The 16,823-nt window shown below is 40.2% G+C and overlaps 1 protein-coding gene across 3 annotated transcripts in view; it reads left to right on the top strand.

Moving 5' to 3' along the window:
- Window positions 1-511: 511 nt before the first annotated feature.
- adamtsl3 (ADAMTS-like 3) overlaps window positions 512-16,823 on the top strand; it is a 151,561-nt gene continuing 135,249 nt past the window's right edge. For 2 of the 3 annotated variants that reach the window (XM_041779585.1, XM_041779583.1), the window contains exon 1: window positions 14,633-14,969. In XM_041779585.1, the coding sequence (XP_041635519.1) occupies window positions 14,913-14,969 (57 nt within the window). In that variant the 5' untranslated portion in view covers window positions 14,633-14,912. Of the gene's footprint in view, window positions 588-14,632; window positions 14,970-16,823 lie in introns of those variants that run through there. The other variant, XM_041779584.1, reaches the window with a different exon arrangement.

Below are 16,823 nucleotides of genomic sequence, written 5' to 3'. Positions count from 1 at the left end.
TGAGACGGTACTTTTGTGGTCTGATGACCATGCCATAGCAATGATTTTATGTATGTATATATTTTGGCCACTAGATGGCACTAAAGTAGACCAGTTTTCATCATGTACATGCTCCATCATGACCCGTTTCTTCCTTTCCTCTCTTTTTTTAGTAGATTATTTGATTTCATGTCAAGAGTCCAGTCTCATTATTATTTCTTATTCCATTTTCTAAGTTTTGCTATGTTTGTTGTGCTTGATTAGGGGTGTATGATTAGGAATGTACATACTGGTTATCAAAATGAGGTTTTGGTCACAGGAAACTTTTCTTGTACACAGTTAATTCAGAGATAATCCTCATTTTAAAGGTATTTTATAGTTGTGTAGAGTAACAGGACAGAGGCAGTAATGATCTGAGCTAATGTGCTAATGAGCTTTTGTCATTTCACAGACAGCAAAGATGAAAAGAAAGACGCGTGATAAAGGCCCTGCCCTCTTGTCTCGTCAGGGCTCTCCTGGTGTGCAGATGGCATCAGGGGTTATAGAGTCTGGCAGCACCAGAGAGGAGATCTTCACAGGACATCTCTCCATTGTGCCCTCTGAGACAGGTAGGTTTGTGGGCAGCGTGCCAAGGCTCCTGGCGGGGTAACAGATACCTGTGGGCTACTGGGAAAGTGTCACACCTCCAGATCACACACAGTCAGAGGCGCTGCGTGAAGAGAGACGCAGACAGAAAGGGAAAGACAGTTGAGAGTGGCAGTCGTTTTATTCTCTTTAGATCATGAAGAAAAAAGTTAGGGATTTGGCTTCAGAGTGGAGGAGAAAGGAAAGTGACATGTCTTTGGTGCAGCGGTATGCTTTGGTTAACTCTAGACTCAAACAATGCTCCTGCTGTCAGACAGTGAGGCCTGAGAGAGGACTACGTGTTTGCAGGGCTGTCTGTCAAGCCTCTAACAGTACTGTGGGTTCTATTTATACAGGGGGATTAGTCAAACATACACTTCAAAGAGATGCTTTATATATGTATAAATACATATTTGATGCATGAAACACTAGATCAAGAATTAATGAAATCACTGCAGCTGACAACAATCCTAACCCTCAAGGCTAACAATAATACATCAATGTGCCACAAATCCTAATCAAGCTTATAAGCCAAATATTGTGAGCAAAGACAGCTAATCTGTTTGTTTACCTGCTAATTAGTGCAGTTAAATAACACAATGCAAGAACTTATTTACAGAAAAGCTGAAGCACAGACTGCTTGGATTATCCTTAGTACAATGAACCCCACAGAAATCCGTAACATTTGTCCTTAATTTGAAAAATCCTTAGTAAACACCATCAACTTCAACAGATCATTGAATGAATAAGCTGTGTTGATATCAGGCAGTCAGCTGGCAGTTTCCACCTGTTACCCAGAGTGACCAGCTCTGAGTATTACATAACCTTTTTGCTTGAGATATATATGTACAAATTTCCCATTCTGTTCCGTTAAGGATAAATCTGAGTTTTATTATATTTCTGCTTATATGAAAGGAGGAAATCTGTCACCTTGTTCCACCTCAGTGGCACAATGGACTTGGGTTCAAGCATGGGTGTAGCACTGGGGGCAAAAAGGGTACTGATCACCCGGACCCACAATAGGGAGGGGCCCTTGAGAAGCCTGCAATAAAAGGTGTGCTTTCATTTATTTTTTCTTAGTAATTAGTTACTAGATGAATCAGTCAACAGACAGAAATATGTATCAAATAGAGTAAAATACAATTCTGGGGGCCCCCCTGCTCCTCCTTTAAAATGTCCAAATGGTGTAGTACAGCACTGCAAAATAATGCAAGTCAATTTAGTTTAAGCATAGTGAAAATATTGCTCATAAATGGGGAAAGTATAGTTCAAAAATACATTAAAATGCATAGATATTTGTAAAATGCCACATTCATGTCTTGGCTAGCAGGTTAGGGGGACCCTGGGTAATATTCTTTCTGGGGTGCCAAAATCCCTAGTTGCGCCCCTTGGTTCAAGTCAAGGCCACTCTAGGGACATTCACAGAGTTGTCCCTTAGCCACTTCTGATTGTCTTGGCTTTGCGTGTAGGGTCATTGTGCTGGAGGGTGAACCTTAGGTCTAGTCTGAGGCCCTGAGTGCTATGGAGCAGGTTTTAATTGAGGCTTTGCTCCATTCAGCTTGCCCTTAACCCTGACTAGTCTCCCAGTCTCTGCTGCTGAAAAACACCTCCACAGCATGATGCTGCCACCACCATGCTTCACTGTTGGGATGGTATTGGGCAGGTGATGAGCAGTTCCTATTTTCCTCCGAAAATAATGTTAAGAATTAACACCAAACAGTTCAATCTTGGTGTCATCAGACCAGAGAATCTTGTTTCTGCAATGTATATGGTCCGTATTAAGTATACAAATAGTAAAATAAGGATGTTTTTGAGGATAACTTAATTATAAATGCAGCTGTTTTCTGTAAGGCACACATTATGCTGTTTCTTCTCTGCATGTGTAACGTCTCATCAAAGAATGACTTTCTTGCTGAATGTTCTTTTTGAATCGAACTGTGTCAAGGCATTTGCACGAAAGCAAACAACATGATACAATATACTTCAGTGTTTTCAGATATAACTGGGCCAACATGAAAAGGAAAATGGAATAAATAGTCCTGCCATGTTAAAGAAATGTCTGGCTGTCATTTTGATCAAGTAGGGGGTGGACTAAATATTGGCTGTGTTCTTGTTGTCAGACTGAATTTACACCAGAGTTTCAACATCTGGGACCAAAATAGCATCAAAAAGTTGAGTCGCCCTGCTGCTAAATTTGGCCCTGTTATTTTTCCCAGCTTCAACTCCAAAGCTGGAGAGGTTGTGCATACAGAAATGAATAACATTTTAACAAGATGCCTTCCTTCTAGAAATAACCATTACTTCAGCCTTTAATAAACAACACATCTATGCAGACAATGTTTGTTTAGTGTGGCTGTAACAGCTGATTTATAGCTACAATATAGACAAACAGACAAGACCAGGGCTTGTTAAGCAGGGCTCTGTGCACCTGTCAGATGTAATCCTCAAATAATGACTCTGGCTCATTAGCTAAGACATCCGGGTTAACTGTCTACGTTTCCCACTGAGAGGATCAAAACGGAAAATGAGTCAACAACTGCATGAGGTTAAAAGTGTGAGAAAAGGTCAGTTTGTGATCAGTCTTGCTTTGAAAATGAGATCCTCCGTGTTCCCGTGGGACCACACCCTGAGCTTACATCCACCATGATGATTTTCAGTAATCATTTTCTCCTTAAAAGGTAAGGGAAAGTCCCCTATCATATGGCTGCCAACCCAAACCACACATTAATGCTAATTTGGACACCTGGGGTACCAAATGATATGATACGATATGATACAATATGATGCATTATGTTAAGAATCTATAGGGTAAAAGATGAAACAATATGAGAAATAAGATACGACACATTTTACTAAAAGATATGATATAATTAGATATAATACGAAACAGTACAGAACTACTTCTTATGACACACTATGAAAATATATGTTACAATACAAGCAATACACTAGGTAGCGGTTAGGTTAGGTTGGTCACCAAAAGATACAACATAATAAAATAAAATACAAGACCTTGCATTTAATTGCATAACATTTAATTATGTTGTGTAACGTTGTGATTGTTATATTATGTTATGTTACACTGACCAATAATACGAATCAAAATTATACAGTCAATATGATACAACACCTTCTGCATTACATTGCATTATGCCACGTTGAGTTACATTAAGTTGAGTTACGTTATGTTGAGTAACGTTATGTTGCGTTACTTTATGTTGCATTAAGGTATGTTGAGTTATGTTATGTTGCGTTACATTATGTTGCGTTATGATATGTTGTGTCAAATTATGTTGCATTATGTTATGTTACGTTATGTTGTGTTATGTTATGTTACGTTACGCTATCTTACGTTACATTACATTTGATACAAAACCGTGTGTTACCTTACATTGCCCAATAATATGACATTCGACGTTTCACTGCAGGTGTTTCTTGTTTGTCCATGCTGCTCTGCCGCTTTTGTGGTCGTTTTGACCGGCAGGTTTCCTGTTTCCGGTTTTGTCAGAGCTCTTCTATTGGTTGTTGATAGTGTTACGTCACTGCGACTTGCGATCATATCAAACACGTTTGATTTGACCGCAAGTCCAAGACTAGGAAAAGACTGATATAAAACAGTGCAGATTACCACCTTAAACTTAACAAAGAGATGACGGGAGCGCGCTGTGACTCCAGTAAGACTCCTAAAATTTACTAAAGACTTTAAGTTTTTAGTCTGTGACTGTGAAAATATTTTGGTGTAAGCCTAGCAACACAATGTAACGTATGATACAATAGCATTTGATACAAAACTGTGCATTACATTACATTGTGTTGCGTTACTTTGGGTTACAGTACATTACCAAAGAATACAATGTAATTCGATCCATACATGATTTAATACAATGTGCACATGATACATACAGATACAGATACACACAGAATGATACAATCCAGTAAAACACCTTATGTTGTGTTGCATGATGTTACACTACGCTACGTTATGTAAAGCTATGTCATGTAAAGCTATGTCATGTCATTTGCTTTGCTTTTACTTTCAATACCTTGTGTTTTAAATGATAGAGCCATCATTTTTTAAAGAAATAACTATTGAAAAGTGTAAAAACCACTATGTTGGTAATATAAAAACTAGGTTATAACTAAATTAGAAGTTAGTGACTTCATCTGTTTCACTAAGACAAATTTCATTTTCCATAGAATTTATTAAAAGAAATACTTTGTTTGTGTTTGGTCAATTTGGACAGTTTGTAGGAGTTTGGTTGTAATTTTTGAGAAGTGAAAACATGAAAGTTACCAGTGCTGGATGCCTTGGACTTCCTTTTTTGTTGTTGTGGTGTCTGCCGTGGGAACAGGCTTTAATATTGCTGATATGTACTTGTATCATATTGTTGTTTAAAATTCTGGTATCATGTCAACCCTTCGGGGCGCACACTCTGATCGGGCCGTATGGGAGGTGAGAAAATGACCACAGAAGGCTGTCCCTCGCGTGGGTCTGACACTGTTCGGCATGACCTCGCCATGTTTCCTTTTCACAGAGCCGTGCTGGGATTAACAGGCCGGCTGTTTGTGCTGGCAAAGGGGCAGCAGTTCACAGCTTTATTTTCTGGGTGCTGTTGCTGACAACCAGACAGAGTCCCAGTAATTATGATTTAATTGAGAATGATCTAAAACCAAATGTCCAGGCTCTGCTGTCCGAAGCAGTGTTTACAGAAAACAGCTGCTTAAATAGGCACTTAGAAGGAATTAGAATAACATTTTTTATGTCCCAGCGTGAGTGTGTCTCTGTCTTTATGCAAGTGTGCGTGGGTTGGCTATTTGGGCACCTACACAGACAAACTCTTTGTTTTGGAAGTGTTCGCTTAAGTCTTCGGGGGTAGACAGGAGCCAAGAACAACGTGGGAAATGGACTTGCTTCACTTCTGCTTTCTCTCTGGGCTTTTCCTTTGCAGTCTTTTTGTCAGACGAGTATTCAGCTGGACCCTAGAACAGTACCTGAGGCGTGCAGAAATTTGGAGAATCCAAGGGAATTGAGCATGGAGAGGAGGGAAGTCATAATGGGAAATGAGTGGCAGCGGAAAGCCAGGCCGAGCTGTCTGTCTTCTCTGTCTCGTCTCTTAACACTTACACATGTTGTCAACAGACTCGTGAGACTCGTACACAACCAAACCTCTGCCCAGGTGGTCTCTGCGGGTAGCCAGTGGCCTGCAGCACCACACTGGCAGAAGCAGAATTCACTATTAGGTCTGGACTGGTGTTTTTAAGTGTTATATGACTATCATGGCTTGCTTCCTGCACTCAGCAATTATTATTTTTTATATTCCAGCAAATAAAGGAGATGAGTCATAGGAATCATGATGAAGCACACATGTTTATCGGTTGGCATCAAAAGGCTCACAGAGCACCTGTCTGATTACAGCGTAACCAAACTTTTGAGAATCATGCAAAACAGGAAAAGAAGTCTTCTATGTTACATTCATTTAAGGTCTTTACAAGCTGGAGTAAGGGCTTAACTTCATCTTCCACTACAAAAATGGATTGTCTATTTTACTCGTGGAAAAATCAAATTAAACTTATCTTAAGCACCATTTACCAACAGGTTCACATAGACATCTTATATCAAGATTAATGCAAACAAAAGGATATACCACAGTCAACTGTAAGTGATATAAATACAGAGTGGAAGCATTTAGGAACAACAGCAACTCAGCCATGAAGTGCAAGTCCATGCAAAATCAAAGAATTGGGTCAACGACTTCTAATGCTGGCCTACTTAAAGACTTTTCAAAAAGTTCCAAAGTCAGAGTAAAATCATGGGAGTCTTGTTAGATTTGAAGCATGTTCCTATGATATCAGTCTTTAGGTGTAAGTTGGTCATAAAACTCAAGCAGTTTTAAGGCAGTCTTCCTCCAGTCTTCGTGTTACGCCAATATCAAATGTGTTTGATATTGTCCAGTGTTATCATGTCCGTCAGTTAATTCACATTGACATGATAGGTCAGGTGAAAACCTCCATTGGTTTTTTTCAAAATAAAAGCCAGATCAATTTGTTTCTGTGGTGAGACAACCCATGTTTTCATACGGTGCGTTTATTCTGAAGTGTGTCTGGGATAGTTCTTCAGTTGTCGTCGCAGTACCTTGCAACTTTGTTTTTTCTCAGGTGGAATTGTATTCTAGTCTTGTAGTTAGTGACCCCAAGTCTTTGCAAAGTCTGTGACTAAAAACTCAGTGACTTGCTGACAAATTATCTTTAGATTGGAGAGGGTCTTAAATGTTAGTCTAGAGTCTTTTAAAAGTTTTAGCAAAGCCCTCTAGTGCAAGGCCCATAGTACATAAAAGTCACCACTGCTCTGCTGATTCCCTAGCTGAAGAACTCCATATTAAAGTACCTGTATTTGAGTACAAAGTCATTACAGTCCCTGTTGGTTTAATGGTCAGGCAGACAAATACTCTGATGCATGTAGTATATCTGACAATGAGGTGATTGATTCCTTTTTTATTACCTTTGCCATGGAGGTTATGTGATCGAGTGGGTTTGTTAGTTTGTTAGCAACATAACTCAAAAGTCATGGATGGATATTCATGAAATTTTCAGGAAATGTCAGAAATGGCATAAGGAAGAACTGATTAGATTTTGGGACTGATCCGGATCAGCGTCTGGATCCAGGAATTTTTTAAAGGATTCTTTACTGTTGGGAGATAGGGCTAATGGCGGAGGTCTGCGCTGTTACCACTTTACACCAGGAGATGGCGGACATGAGTAACTTCAATCCCAGCAGCATTTTTTGGTCAGTTTCTATTCAAGGTTTTGGAGTTTATAGAGTTTGAAAGGTGCACACCCGGTCGAGGAGACAAGTCGGAGCGTAACAGAGAGAAAGACAGCGAATTGTAGCGAGAATACTCACAATGCTGGGAGGAATAGAGGAATATTCACCCTCTGCCATGACTTTCAGTCGTTCGGTTACACCATGGGTGAGACTGTCAGTGCATCTATTGGCACCGACAGGCAATGCTTCTGCCATGACAGTCCATGTAGCGAAGCCAATGCTCTGCCTCACCCTGTCTGCACCCCACCGGGGAGGGAGTAATCGATTAATTAGATTTTGGGAGTGATCCAGATCATCGTCTGGATCCAGGAATGTTTTTAAAGGATTCTTCTCTATTGAGAAATAGGGCTAATGGCGGAGGTCTGCGCTCTCTGAGTGCTTTTCTAGTTGGACATGTACACTTACTTTGATTGGAGTTTTTGCAGTGTACAGACTAAATGATCAACCTTGTCACATTGGGACTTTTACTGGAACAACATAATTGTTACATGCATTTAGGCTCAGTGTCTCTTTTATCCACAGACACCTAGCAATGCAAAGAAAAGAACAAAGACAGCAGGTGAAAGTGCTTTGGAACGTTATCTTCCCAATCCTTGTAAATGAAACTCCTTCCAAAGGATGTTCAGCCCTTAATGACGCTCTTCAACTCCTCTGCCAACTACTAGCCTGCAGCAGATTTACTGAAACATTAGATATCCACATCCAAAACATAACTGTGTTCATAACTTGTACTCTCTCTGCCTTGCCAGCTGCTTGATTGTTGTCTTGTGATTTTGGCTGAGCTGGATTATCCACGGAAAATCTGATGAGGATACTTCAGATATCTCAGGTTAACTTTCCATTATATGACAGGAAATCCTGGATTAATGTAGTATGAAGCTTTAATCTCCTTATGTGGAAGGCAATGCCAGTTATTTACACGCTTAATTATTTGGGCATTTTTATAAACATTCATCCAGCAGCATATCTGGTTTAGGACGTAAGCTAGGATTTGTATGTAATTAGATATTTCCCTAAAGAATTAAAATTATACCCTTGGGTTCTCAGACAAGCTGACTGATCACTGGCAACAGTGTGAGGAGTGCGGGACCCACTGTCTACATTTCTGACTGGCGGTTCGTGGCATGATGCCCTCTGACAGTACACAGTGGACACGACATGCCTGAAGGAAAGCGATGCCTGCAGCTGAAACAGATCTGCGCTGACAGATATACAGGTTCCTGTACACTTAGCAAGCCTGGCATTCCCCGGGAACTCTGTGGCTCAGCAATGGCAAGAGCTTTCATTTCCTCCAGAGTTTCAAGCGGAGCAGACGCACGTACAAACACTCAGACACAAACACATTCGGAGAGTGTGCCAAATTCCACAGAGCCTTAAAGGCAATCAGGGACAGATGAGAAATGCAATCAAGTGGCGTAAACCACATGGCGGGGGACAGAAACCAACAACAAGGCGCCACAACAACACTCACAGGAGGTTGTTTATTTGCTTAGTGGTAATAGTTTGGGAAAAAGGCTAATTTGAAGATGGATACAACCTAAAATTGCTACAGCAACAACTACTTTGGTAAGATTAGTATCACTACAGATACTGATATTGACTTACACTACTTTTTTCATTGCATTAATAGAAATTATATGCATTTCTATTACCAAATAATCATAGATTTTTTTACAGCTTACCCCCATCAATGATATATGGTTCTATCAATGTGTAAGGACAGTATTTGTTTTTTAGATTAGTATTACCTGTGGGCCTCCATGTGCTGAAATATAGTGGGTAAACTACCTGGAGTTTTTAATTGACAAATAACAGAAATAGTCGATTTGTACAAAATTACAAACACAGACATCCTCTATGATTATTACAAATGATCTTGAGATTTCCCAGTAATACTAACTTTATCATCATGATAATGCATAACATCAGTTTGTTACCTGATCATAAGCAAAATTTCACAGCACATGTAAACACAAAAATGCTTTGCTAGCTCAGTGATGGTATCTGCTGAGAGTTCTTATGGATTTAGCGTTTATGGCCTTGAATTTCTCATGTATTATCTCCTACAGTGCTGCATGTCCTGCTTATGTGCACAGCTGGAAAAAAGAGAGCCTTTTTAAAACGACATTTCTGTTTGCCTTTTTCACATGTATCTGCTTCTTGGAAACTCTTACAGCTCTTTTTTTTTAAGTTTTCACACAAAATCTTCTGCCTGTTAACACGGCTGATGGAGAAGACAGGAGTGCTTACAGGCTGAAGTTTCCAAAAGTTGGCTACACTGCATGACTTTAACAAAATTGCCATCTATAGCCTTTCAAAATGATGTTTATGTAACCCTTTTTCACATTTATCTGCCTACATCCTAAAACCAGCTGTCTGCAGCTTGACAAGCTTGCAGGCGACTGCATCAGACGGCTTGACTTGAGACTTCCCCTACTGTCTCCAGCGATGTTCTGGAACAGCCTTTTCACAAATCTGTGGTCTGAACTGGACTTTAGTCCCACCTGATTTGTACAAAATCCTTTTTCTCAATGTCAGACTAACTTACCTGTCATTAAGCACAAATGTGTAGCAAAGCAGAAGTTGCGTTGTTATTTGCCTTCAGATATTACTCTGAGCTAGAGGGGAAATCTGCCCTTTAAATTTGCCAAAAGTAAGGTGCATATTATTAATTGGATATTAATTTTCTGAGTACAAGGACTGAGTGGTGATTTCCTGTGAGCAAAGAAGCCACAAGAGTTGTTTTCCTTTCTCAAGAAGTAATTAGTGAGCTGTATACATGAGTTTCCTTTGCTTGACTTCAGCTTCACTTCTAACTAAGCACTCGGGGAGAACAAACTGCTTTTTAGCTACCTGTTCAATGCAAAAACAAGCTAGCTGGTGTCTGCATGAAGGGCATGTGCTTTAGCTGGTATCTGGCAAATTCCTGCCTTCTCTTTGAACACATGTGACAAGCAGCGCTTTGACTTTCAGGCCAAATATCACTGATCAAACAGCTATGTTTGGTGTCAGCCAAAGGGAGACAACTAGGTTACTCATGCGGGGGGCACTGACCTGCTCCAAGTATGTTTAGCTAGGAAACCAACACATGTACTGTACATACTGTGGGCCTTTTTTGCACTCTTAAAGTCATGCCTGTACGTTCATGCAAAGAAGCTTGAGAGTAAAACAGTGGTAGAGCTGAAAATGGTGTCATTGAGCACCCGTCATCCCTCCCATCATTGCATTGAAACAAAGGATCTCAGCTAAAAGACTGTCATTAGCCTCTGCCGCAACCTCTTATTTGTCTCCCCACGCAGAAAAGTCCCTGTAAGATCTGTCAAGCAAACAACTGACAGATGCTATTTAAGCTTTTAGAGCCCCTAAAAATACATTTGTGCTCCAGGCAGTGATTTTGCAACTCCACTGACTGGAGCTTGGAGCGACTGATCCCCTTGAACATGTCCATCAATAAGAGCAGCAGCATTTGTAATCTGAGGACGTGGCTTAGCCATGCATCACAAGTCACTGTGAATGTAAACTATTCATGTCTCGAAGCATTATCTGCTACTTACTTCAGCTTTGTGGGGTGTCTGTGGTGGTCTTAAAGTGCTGGGGTTGGTCAAAGTTCAACAAGGGGCTCTGGAGGCTTTGCTATTTTAAAGACACTTGGCTTTTCATGAAGAGTGGCACAGGCTGGCAGTCTTTGAATTTCAAGGATCTACTGAGGATGATCCCCCCCCAAAAAATGACTCCTATCCCCCACTTTGGTCCCCAGGTAAAGATTTTTTTTTTCTCTCCTAGGGACATAAACATTTACATTCCTGTGCTCAGTGTGTTAATAGAGATTAAGCCCAATTCAAGCCTGCGTGTCAGACGGCAATTCAGGTGCCTCATACCATACATACCTGTACTATTGTGTTGCTCTTGAGGGGTATCTCCCTCAGTCCTTTGAGCTTAGCTGAGGACAGATGACATTTTCTAGGAACATTGTTATTACGGTGGCCCTGGACAGCTTCAAAAGTGACAAGCTAATGCTCTACCACTGTTGGCGAAGCTTCAAAGACTGTAATGTCTCTTACTTTAATGAAGGAATGGGATCAAAAGGAAGAGGAGTTACTGACCTTGACTGGTAATCATAATGTTATTCAGTTTTAATCAAGATAGAAATGTTGTGGTTGTTGCTGAACCAATAAGAAATTAAGGATAATTCTAAATATGATAGAATCAACCAGAACAGGTTTTCTGTTACACTTGATTTTCACAGTTCATTTACCGTGTCCACAAAAGTAAACACATCTGTCAGACAAACATTTTGACCTTGTTAGAGGCGCACATCTTGGAGATGTCTAATCAGATCCAAAAATACAACGCAGACCTTCATGAATTTGCACAAAATGTACGATCTCACAAAAACAAAGGGAACTGAAGTTTTTATTGGAGCTGAAAAGGAATGACATGGGTCTCATCAAGGTAAATCAGAAGCAACAGCAGATTTCAATCATATGGCAGCAAAGGCCAAGAACTTTTCATTCCCTCCAGTTGATCTCAGTTCATAAACACTGAGAACTTGATTCTGATAAAAACTCTTCTTGACCTCAAATGACATTGGTTGGCAGCGATGGGCGCGTTACTTGAAAGACTAATGCATTTCATACTCGTGAGTAGAGCTAAAGCTGTGAAGAAGGCGGCAAAATCCTCAAGTCGGACTCAGCAGCCAAGACATGGTCCACGTTCCAGCTGAAGAGGAGAATTACCCTTTCTTTTGGTGATCAGCTCTGAATGTAAATCATGAAGCAGATTTTCTTTCTAATGTTTAGCCTGATTTTACAGAATGGAATCCATAATAGCAAGTTATTCATATGTAGAGGGGTTACACAAAAGAATTAATATCAGTTGGCAACATGTTGTACATGTGCAACTTTTTCAATTTAATTTCTACCTTTCCATGACTTTGAGAAACTCATTCATCAGTTCACATTTGCTTGAAGAAGTGAGTTAGCTTGGCATAAGGAAACAAAGGTAAGATGTAGTATTGAGCCTATTGCTCTCTGTAAAACTTAACATTTTAAGTGCCACTTGGTGGATTTTTAATACCAGACACAAAGACAGGCCAGAAGTTTTGCCTAATTTCCAGTCTTTGTAACCTAACATAAAGTAGGTTGATGCTTAGGTTAGCTTAGAAAAAGCTCATGTTTTAAAAGAGGTCATTTTTTGATCTGAGTTTTAGGGCTTTTCAGGCTAGCAGGTTTGCTGTTTTCCTAGTCTTGTGCTATGCTAAACTGGCATACGTATGTAAGGCGAAGGCTATGCTAGCTTAATTTAAAGATATTAAGTAAGTGGGGTATGTTTTAGGATAACAAAGGTTATGTCAAATATGTGAATTTCGTTTCCTACTTACCTAGCGAGGTGAGCGCTTTTTTGTTGGTGCTCTATTTATGCTTGGCTACGCTAACCTTTGACATAGTATGAGGGACATCACCCATCACTTTCTGAAGCAGACTGTTAAAGCCTATCATTGGCAGTTAATAGAATCAAACTACAAACTACATCAAACCAACTTTTGTTCAACCTAACGAGTGGCAAAGAGCCAGAGTCACAGCGGGCCTTATGCTCCCTGACAAATTGGTGCAAAGTGCCTGCCTGTTAATCATGACACTTTTTCCAAGAATAAAAACCCACAGTTCATGAAAGAATTCACCCCTTGTACGGTGGCTTTTGACCAAGGAATAAGCCCCAGACAAATTTATTTCCAGCCAGCCTTTAAACATGTTTGTTTCTGCTGTAAAACGGGCGTTTTTAATGAGTGTTTATGTGGTATCTGGCTTTTGCAGCCAGCCTCAAGTGGACACTTGTGGAACTGCAGTCTACTGCACTTCAGAATTGGCTTCATTTTTCAACCATGAAGTTGCCACTTCCTACTAATTTGAGGGAAAGACTTTGCACATGCAAGAAACTGTTTTTTAAAGTTTATCATCATAAAAACATCTTGTTGTTTATATGTTTAGGAAAAGACGTTCCCTGGGTTTGTCAAGCAGCGTTGACTTTTCAGGGAGTGCATGGCTAGAAACCCCCATATGGATAGATGCATTTATGACGATGTGAGTTGAATACATTAAAATTAGTTCAAAAGCAATTAATCCATGGTAGCATGAATGTGAATATGAGGGTACAACAAGCTTTATGCTATAAAGGAGGAGGCTGGGGTGGAGGAAGTTAAGCTTTACCTGCAGCAGTGTGTATCATCAGCATTAACGCAAGCAGGGGTTAGTGAGAAGTACGTCATATTAAAATACACTGCTATGTTGAGAGAAAGTGCTGTGATTGGCTGTGGGAGCTGGCAGGCGATAATTGAGGTTAGCTGGCCGTCAGCTGATCACATCTGCCATAATCCTTCATGATCTAACACTATGGTTGTAAAGCCTGAGAAACTATCTTAACAATGGATGAAAGACATCATATTGGATTATGGGATAGAAAGTTCCTTAATCACACTAAAAATATATACACAATCTTGGAACTTTTTTCCCTGTTTTTGAACGCTGTTTTGCTCAAAATTAAATGTTTCATAATTACGTATGCAGGTAGCTGGTTAGCTTGATTCATGCACTTACATTGTTGATATACGGCTCTAACTAAATGCCTATGGGGGATTTGAATGGCCAATTTAACTTCCTGAACCAGAGCTGCTGAAAGGCACTTTTAAGCTCTATTGTATTTCATTCTCTCACTCCCCACCTCCACTGTCCTGTCTTAATAGAGGCAAAAAACACTAAAATTAAAGGTTTAAAAAATCCTACCAAGATTCATGTATCATTATATGTATTACATTGGGAGTTGAGTAAATGATTACATCCTTTGTCATGATTGATTTTTGAAAAAATTTTCCCCTGTGTTTCATAAGAGATCTGTGGAAAACTTGTGTCAAAAGCTCCCACTGTTTTCATGAAGCCCTTGTTGAGCCCAGAAGTTGTTTGTGCTATAAAGATGGTTATGTGCCCTTAGAGGACTAAGGTTGAAAAAGCTATGCCTCATCTGCGAATATGCCACCTTTTCCTAGGGACTGGACATGCACACACTTGGGCTCATATCTCCCTGAAACCACCAAGCATCACTTAAACTCAGCGTGCCTCTGCACAGAGCAGCCTGTCAGCGCGTAACGGCTCGGGAGTGTGTTTCTTTAAGAATGTAAGGTGGGTGAGCCCCTTTTTCCTGACGCACGCCTGGTATGCAAACATAAATTTAGCAGCAACGTGTTCGCCGGGGGAACAAAATATCTGGAAGCGACGGTGAAGTGTCATGTCGTCTCCGGCCGTTCTTGGCTGACTTTTACCCTCTTGTCTGTGTGTGTAGAGCGGAGAGCCCGGGGCTGGAGCTGGAGCGCAGCGCGGAGAAGAGGAGCAGACCTCAGCGGTGACTGGACAGACCGGGGCAGACGGACAGGGAGCGGGCAAATAGAAGTGTCGCTGTTCAGTTTGAAACTTTGTTGGCTTATTCAGTGTCAGAGATGACAGGGGGCTGCTGGTGGACGGCTGGACTGCTTCTTGTCGCTGTTTATGTGAAGGTAAGCTGAAACAACGTTTCACTCATTGAGCACATGAGAGGAAGGCGCGTCACTGCAGTTCGAGAAAGACGCGTTTGTGGGATTGACGCACCACGAAAAACGCCGTTATTTTACTGAAATACGAAAAAGGAGGCCTAATACTCACAAGACCCCCCAAAAGACCATAAATTCTTCTTATTTAGCCCTTTTCTACTATTAAATGAAAAGTGAACCCTAATAGCTGCATGGACTTTTATTATGTCCATAGTGTATACACACTGTAATAAGAGAATTGCAAAACTCTACAGATTTACGCTTCAATCACCATTTTACTTCATTTATACTGTATTTTGCGCTTATCATATCAGGAAACTAATAAACTTAAATAGCATATGACTTTGTCAGCTTCATATGTGTAAACAAATTTGGGGGTGTGTTCACTCTCTGCCTCTTCAGATACAGCTGATAAGAAGGTCCATGTATGAAAACTTGGAAAGAAATAAAAAGTGCCAACAGGAACTAAAAAGGCAAGACAAGACAGTATGAATATATTCAGGAAAAATAATTGGCCTAGTTTAGATTAAGGCCTAAATTTACAAAACTTCCCTTTAATCTGCAGTTTCAAACCTGGAATTGAATAGATCAGTGCTTCTAAATTGGTGAGCCAGGACCCAAAAGTGGCTCAAGGAGCTGCTTTTAGAGGGTCCTGGAAGTTTAAAATAAGGACAAAAATCTAAGATATATGGAAGCCCTAAGTAGTCAAAAATCCATACATTTTATTTGACTCCAATCCTGTGGGGTAGTAGATTTTGGTCACCTTGCAAAGCAGATGGATTGACCAGATTCCATGTCTGTCATCAGGCTTGTAAAGCTGCGGCTCTCAACTGGTGGGTCAGAGCCCAAAAATAGGTTGCAGAACTGCTTTCAGTGGGTTGCACAGGTGTTCCTGAAAAGAACTGTGGCAAAAAGTCCATGATGTAAGGAAGGCTTATGCCAAAACATGTTATTTTAATCAGTTATTCCGTGAAGTTCAATTTGATCATTTGCTCATGGTCGTTTCGGCTTCTCTAAATCTCTAGAAAACAACCAAAATGTACAACTATCATGTAAATTTGAATAAAATACAATGTATGTATACATATCAGTTTAGGGTTAGACTTTTGCTGCCTGTTTGTTCACTCACATTTTGTTCCAAATAGGATACAAACTTCAGTATTCATTGTTTAAAACATTTGATTTGTTCAAAAATGTCAGAAATTTGGGCTGCAGTTGCTCATTCAGTAGGTGGTGGTGGGTCCTGATGCCTCACCAGTTTAGAAGCACTGTTGTAAAGTAACTTTTTTCCCCCTAAAACACACCTCAGACCAAGCCAAAATCTCAAGGCACACCATCTCCATCTCCATCCTCTGTAAAACATGATACAGTTACTTAATTTGTTGTATAGTTTAGTAATAATGTGCAATTGTAAAATTTCCCAAGGCACAAGACTTTTCCAGACAGATATGAAATATATCCTGTCCCCTGGATTTGTGAAAAAGTGTGTGGTTTGTCAGGATAAAATGTTGGTAGTTTGATTGAGATTCCAACCTGTTTATCTCATTTTCTTGGCCTAACAAAGCTAGTTTTTCCATGATAGTGCCTTAATTTAATGAGATCTGTAGAAAACAACCAAAGATCATTTGTTCTGTTTTTTTTTCCAGTCTAAGATTCAAACTGAAACTTTTTTCATTAACTGTTTTGAATTGTAGAAATTTCTAGTTGTGATATCTCATCACTGAGGTGGTGGTGGATTCTGAGGCTAGACCAGTGGAAGACTGCCGTGATAGAGCGTGGGTCATCTTCTTAAAGGTCAAAGCTTATCAGTCCTGCATTGAA

Source organism: Cheilinus undulatus, linkage group 22 (genome assembly GCF_018320785.1).
Source record: "Cheilinus undulatus linkage group 22, ASM1832078v1, whole genome shotgun sequence".
NCBI lineage: Eukaryota > Metazoa > Chordata > Actinopteri > Labriformes > Labridae > Cheilinus > Cheilinus undulatus.
This window is presented reverse-complemented; position numbering and strand designations above follow the sequence as displayed.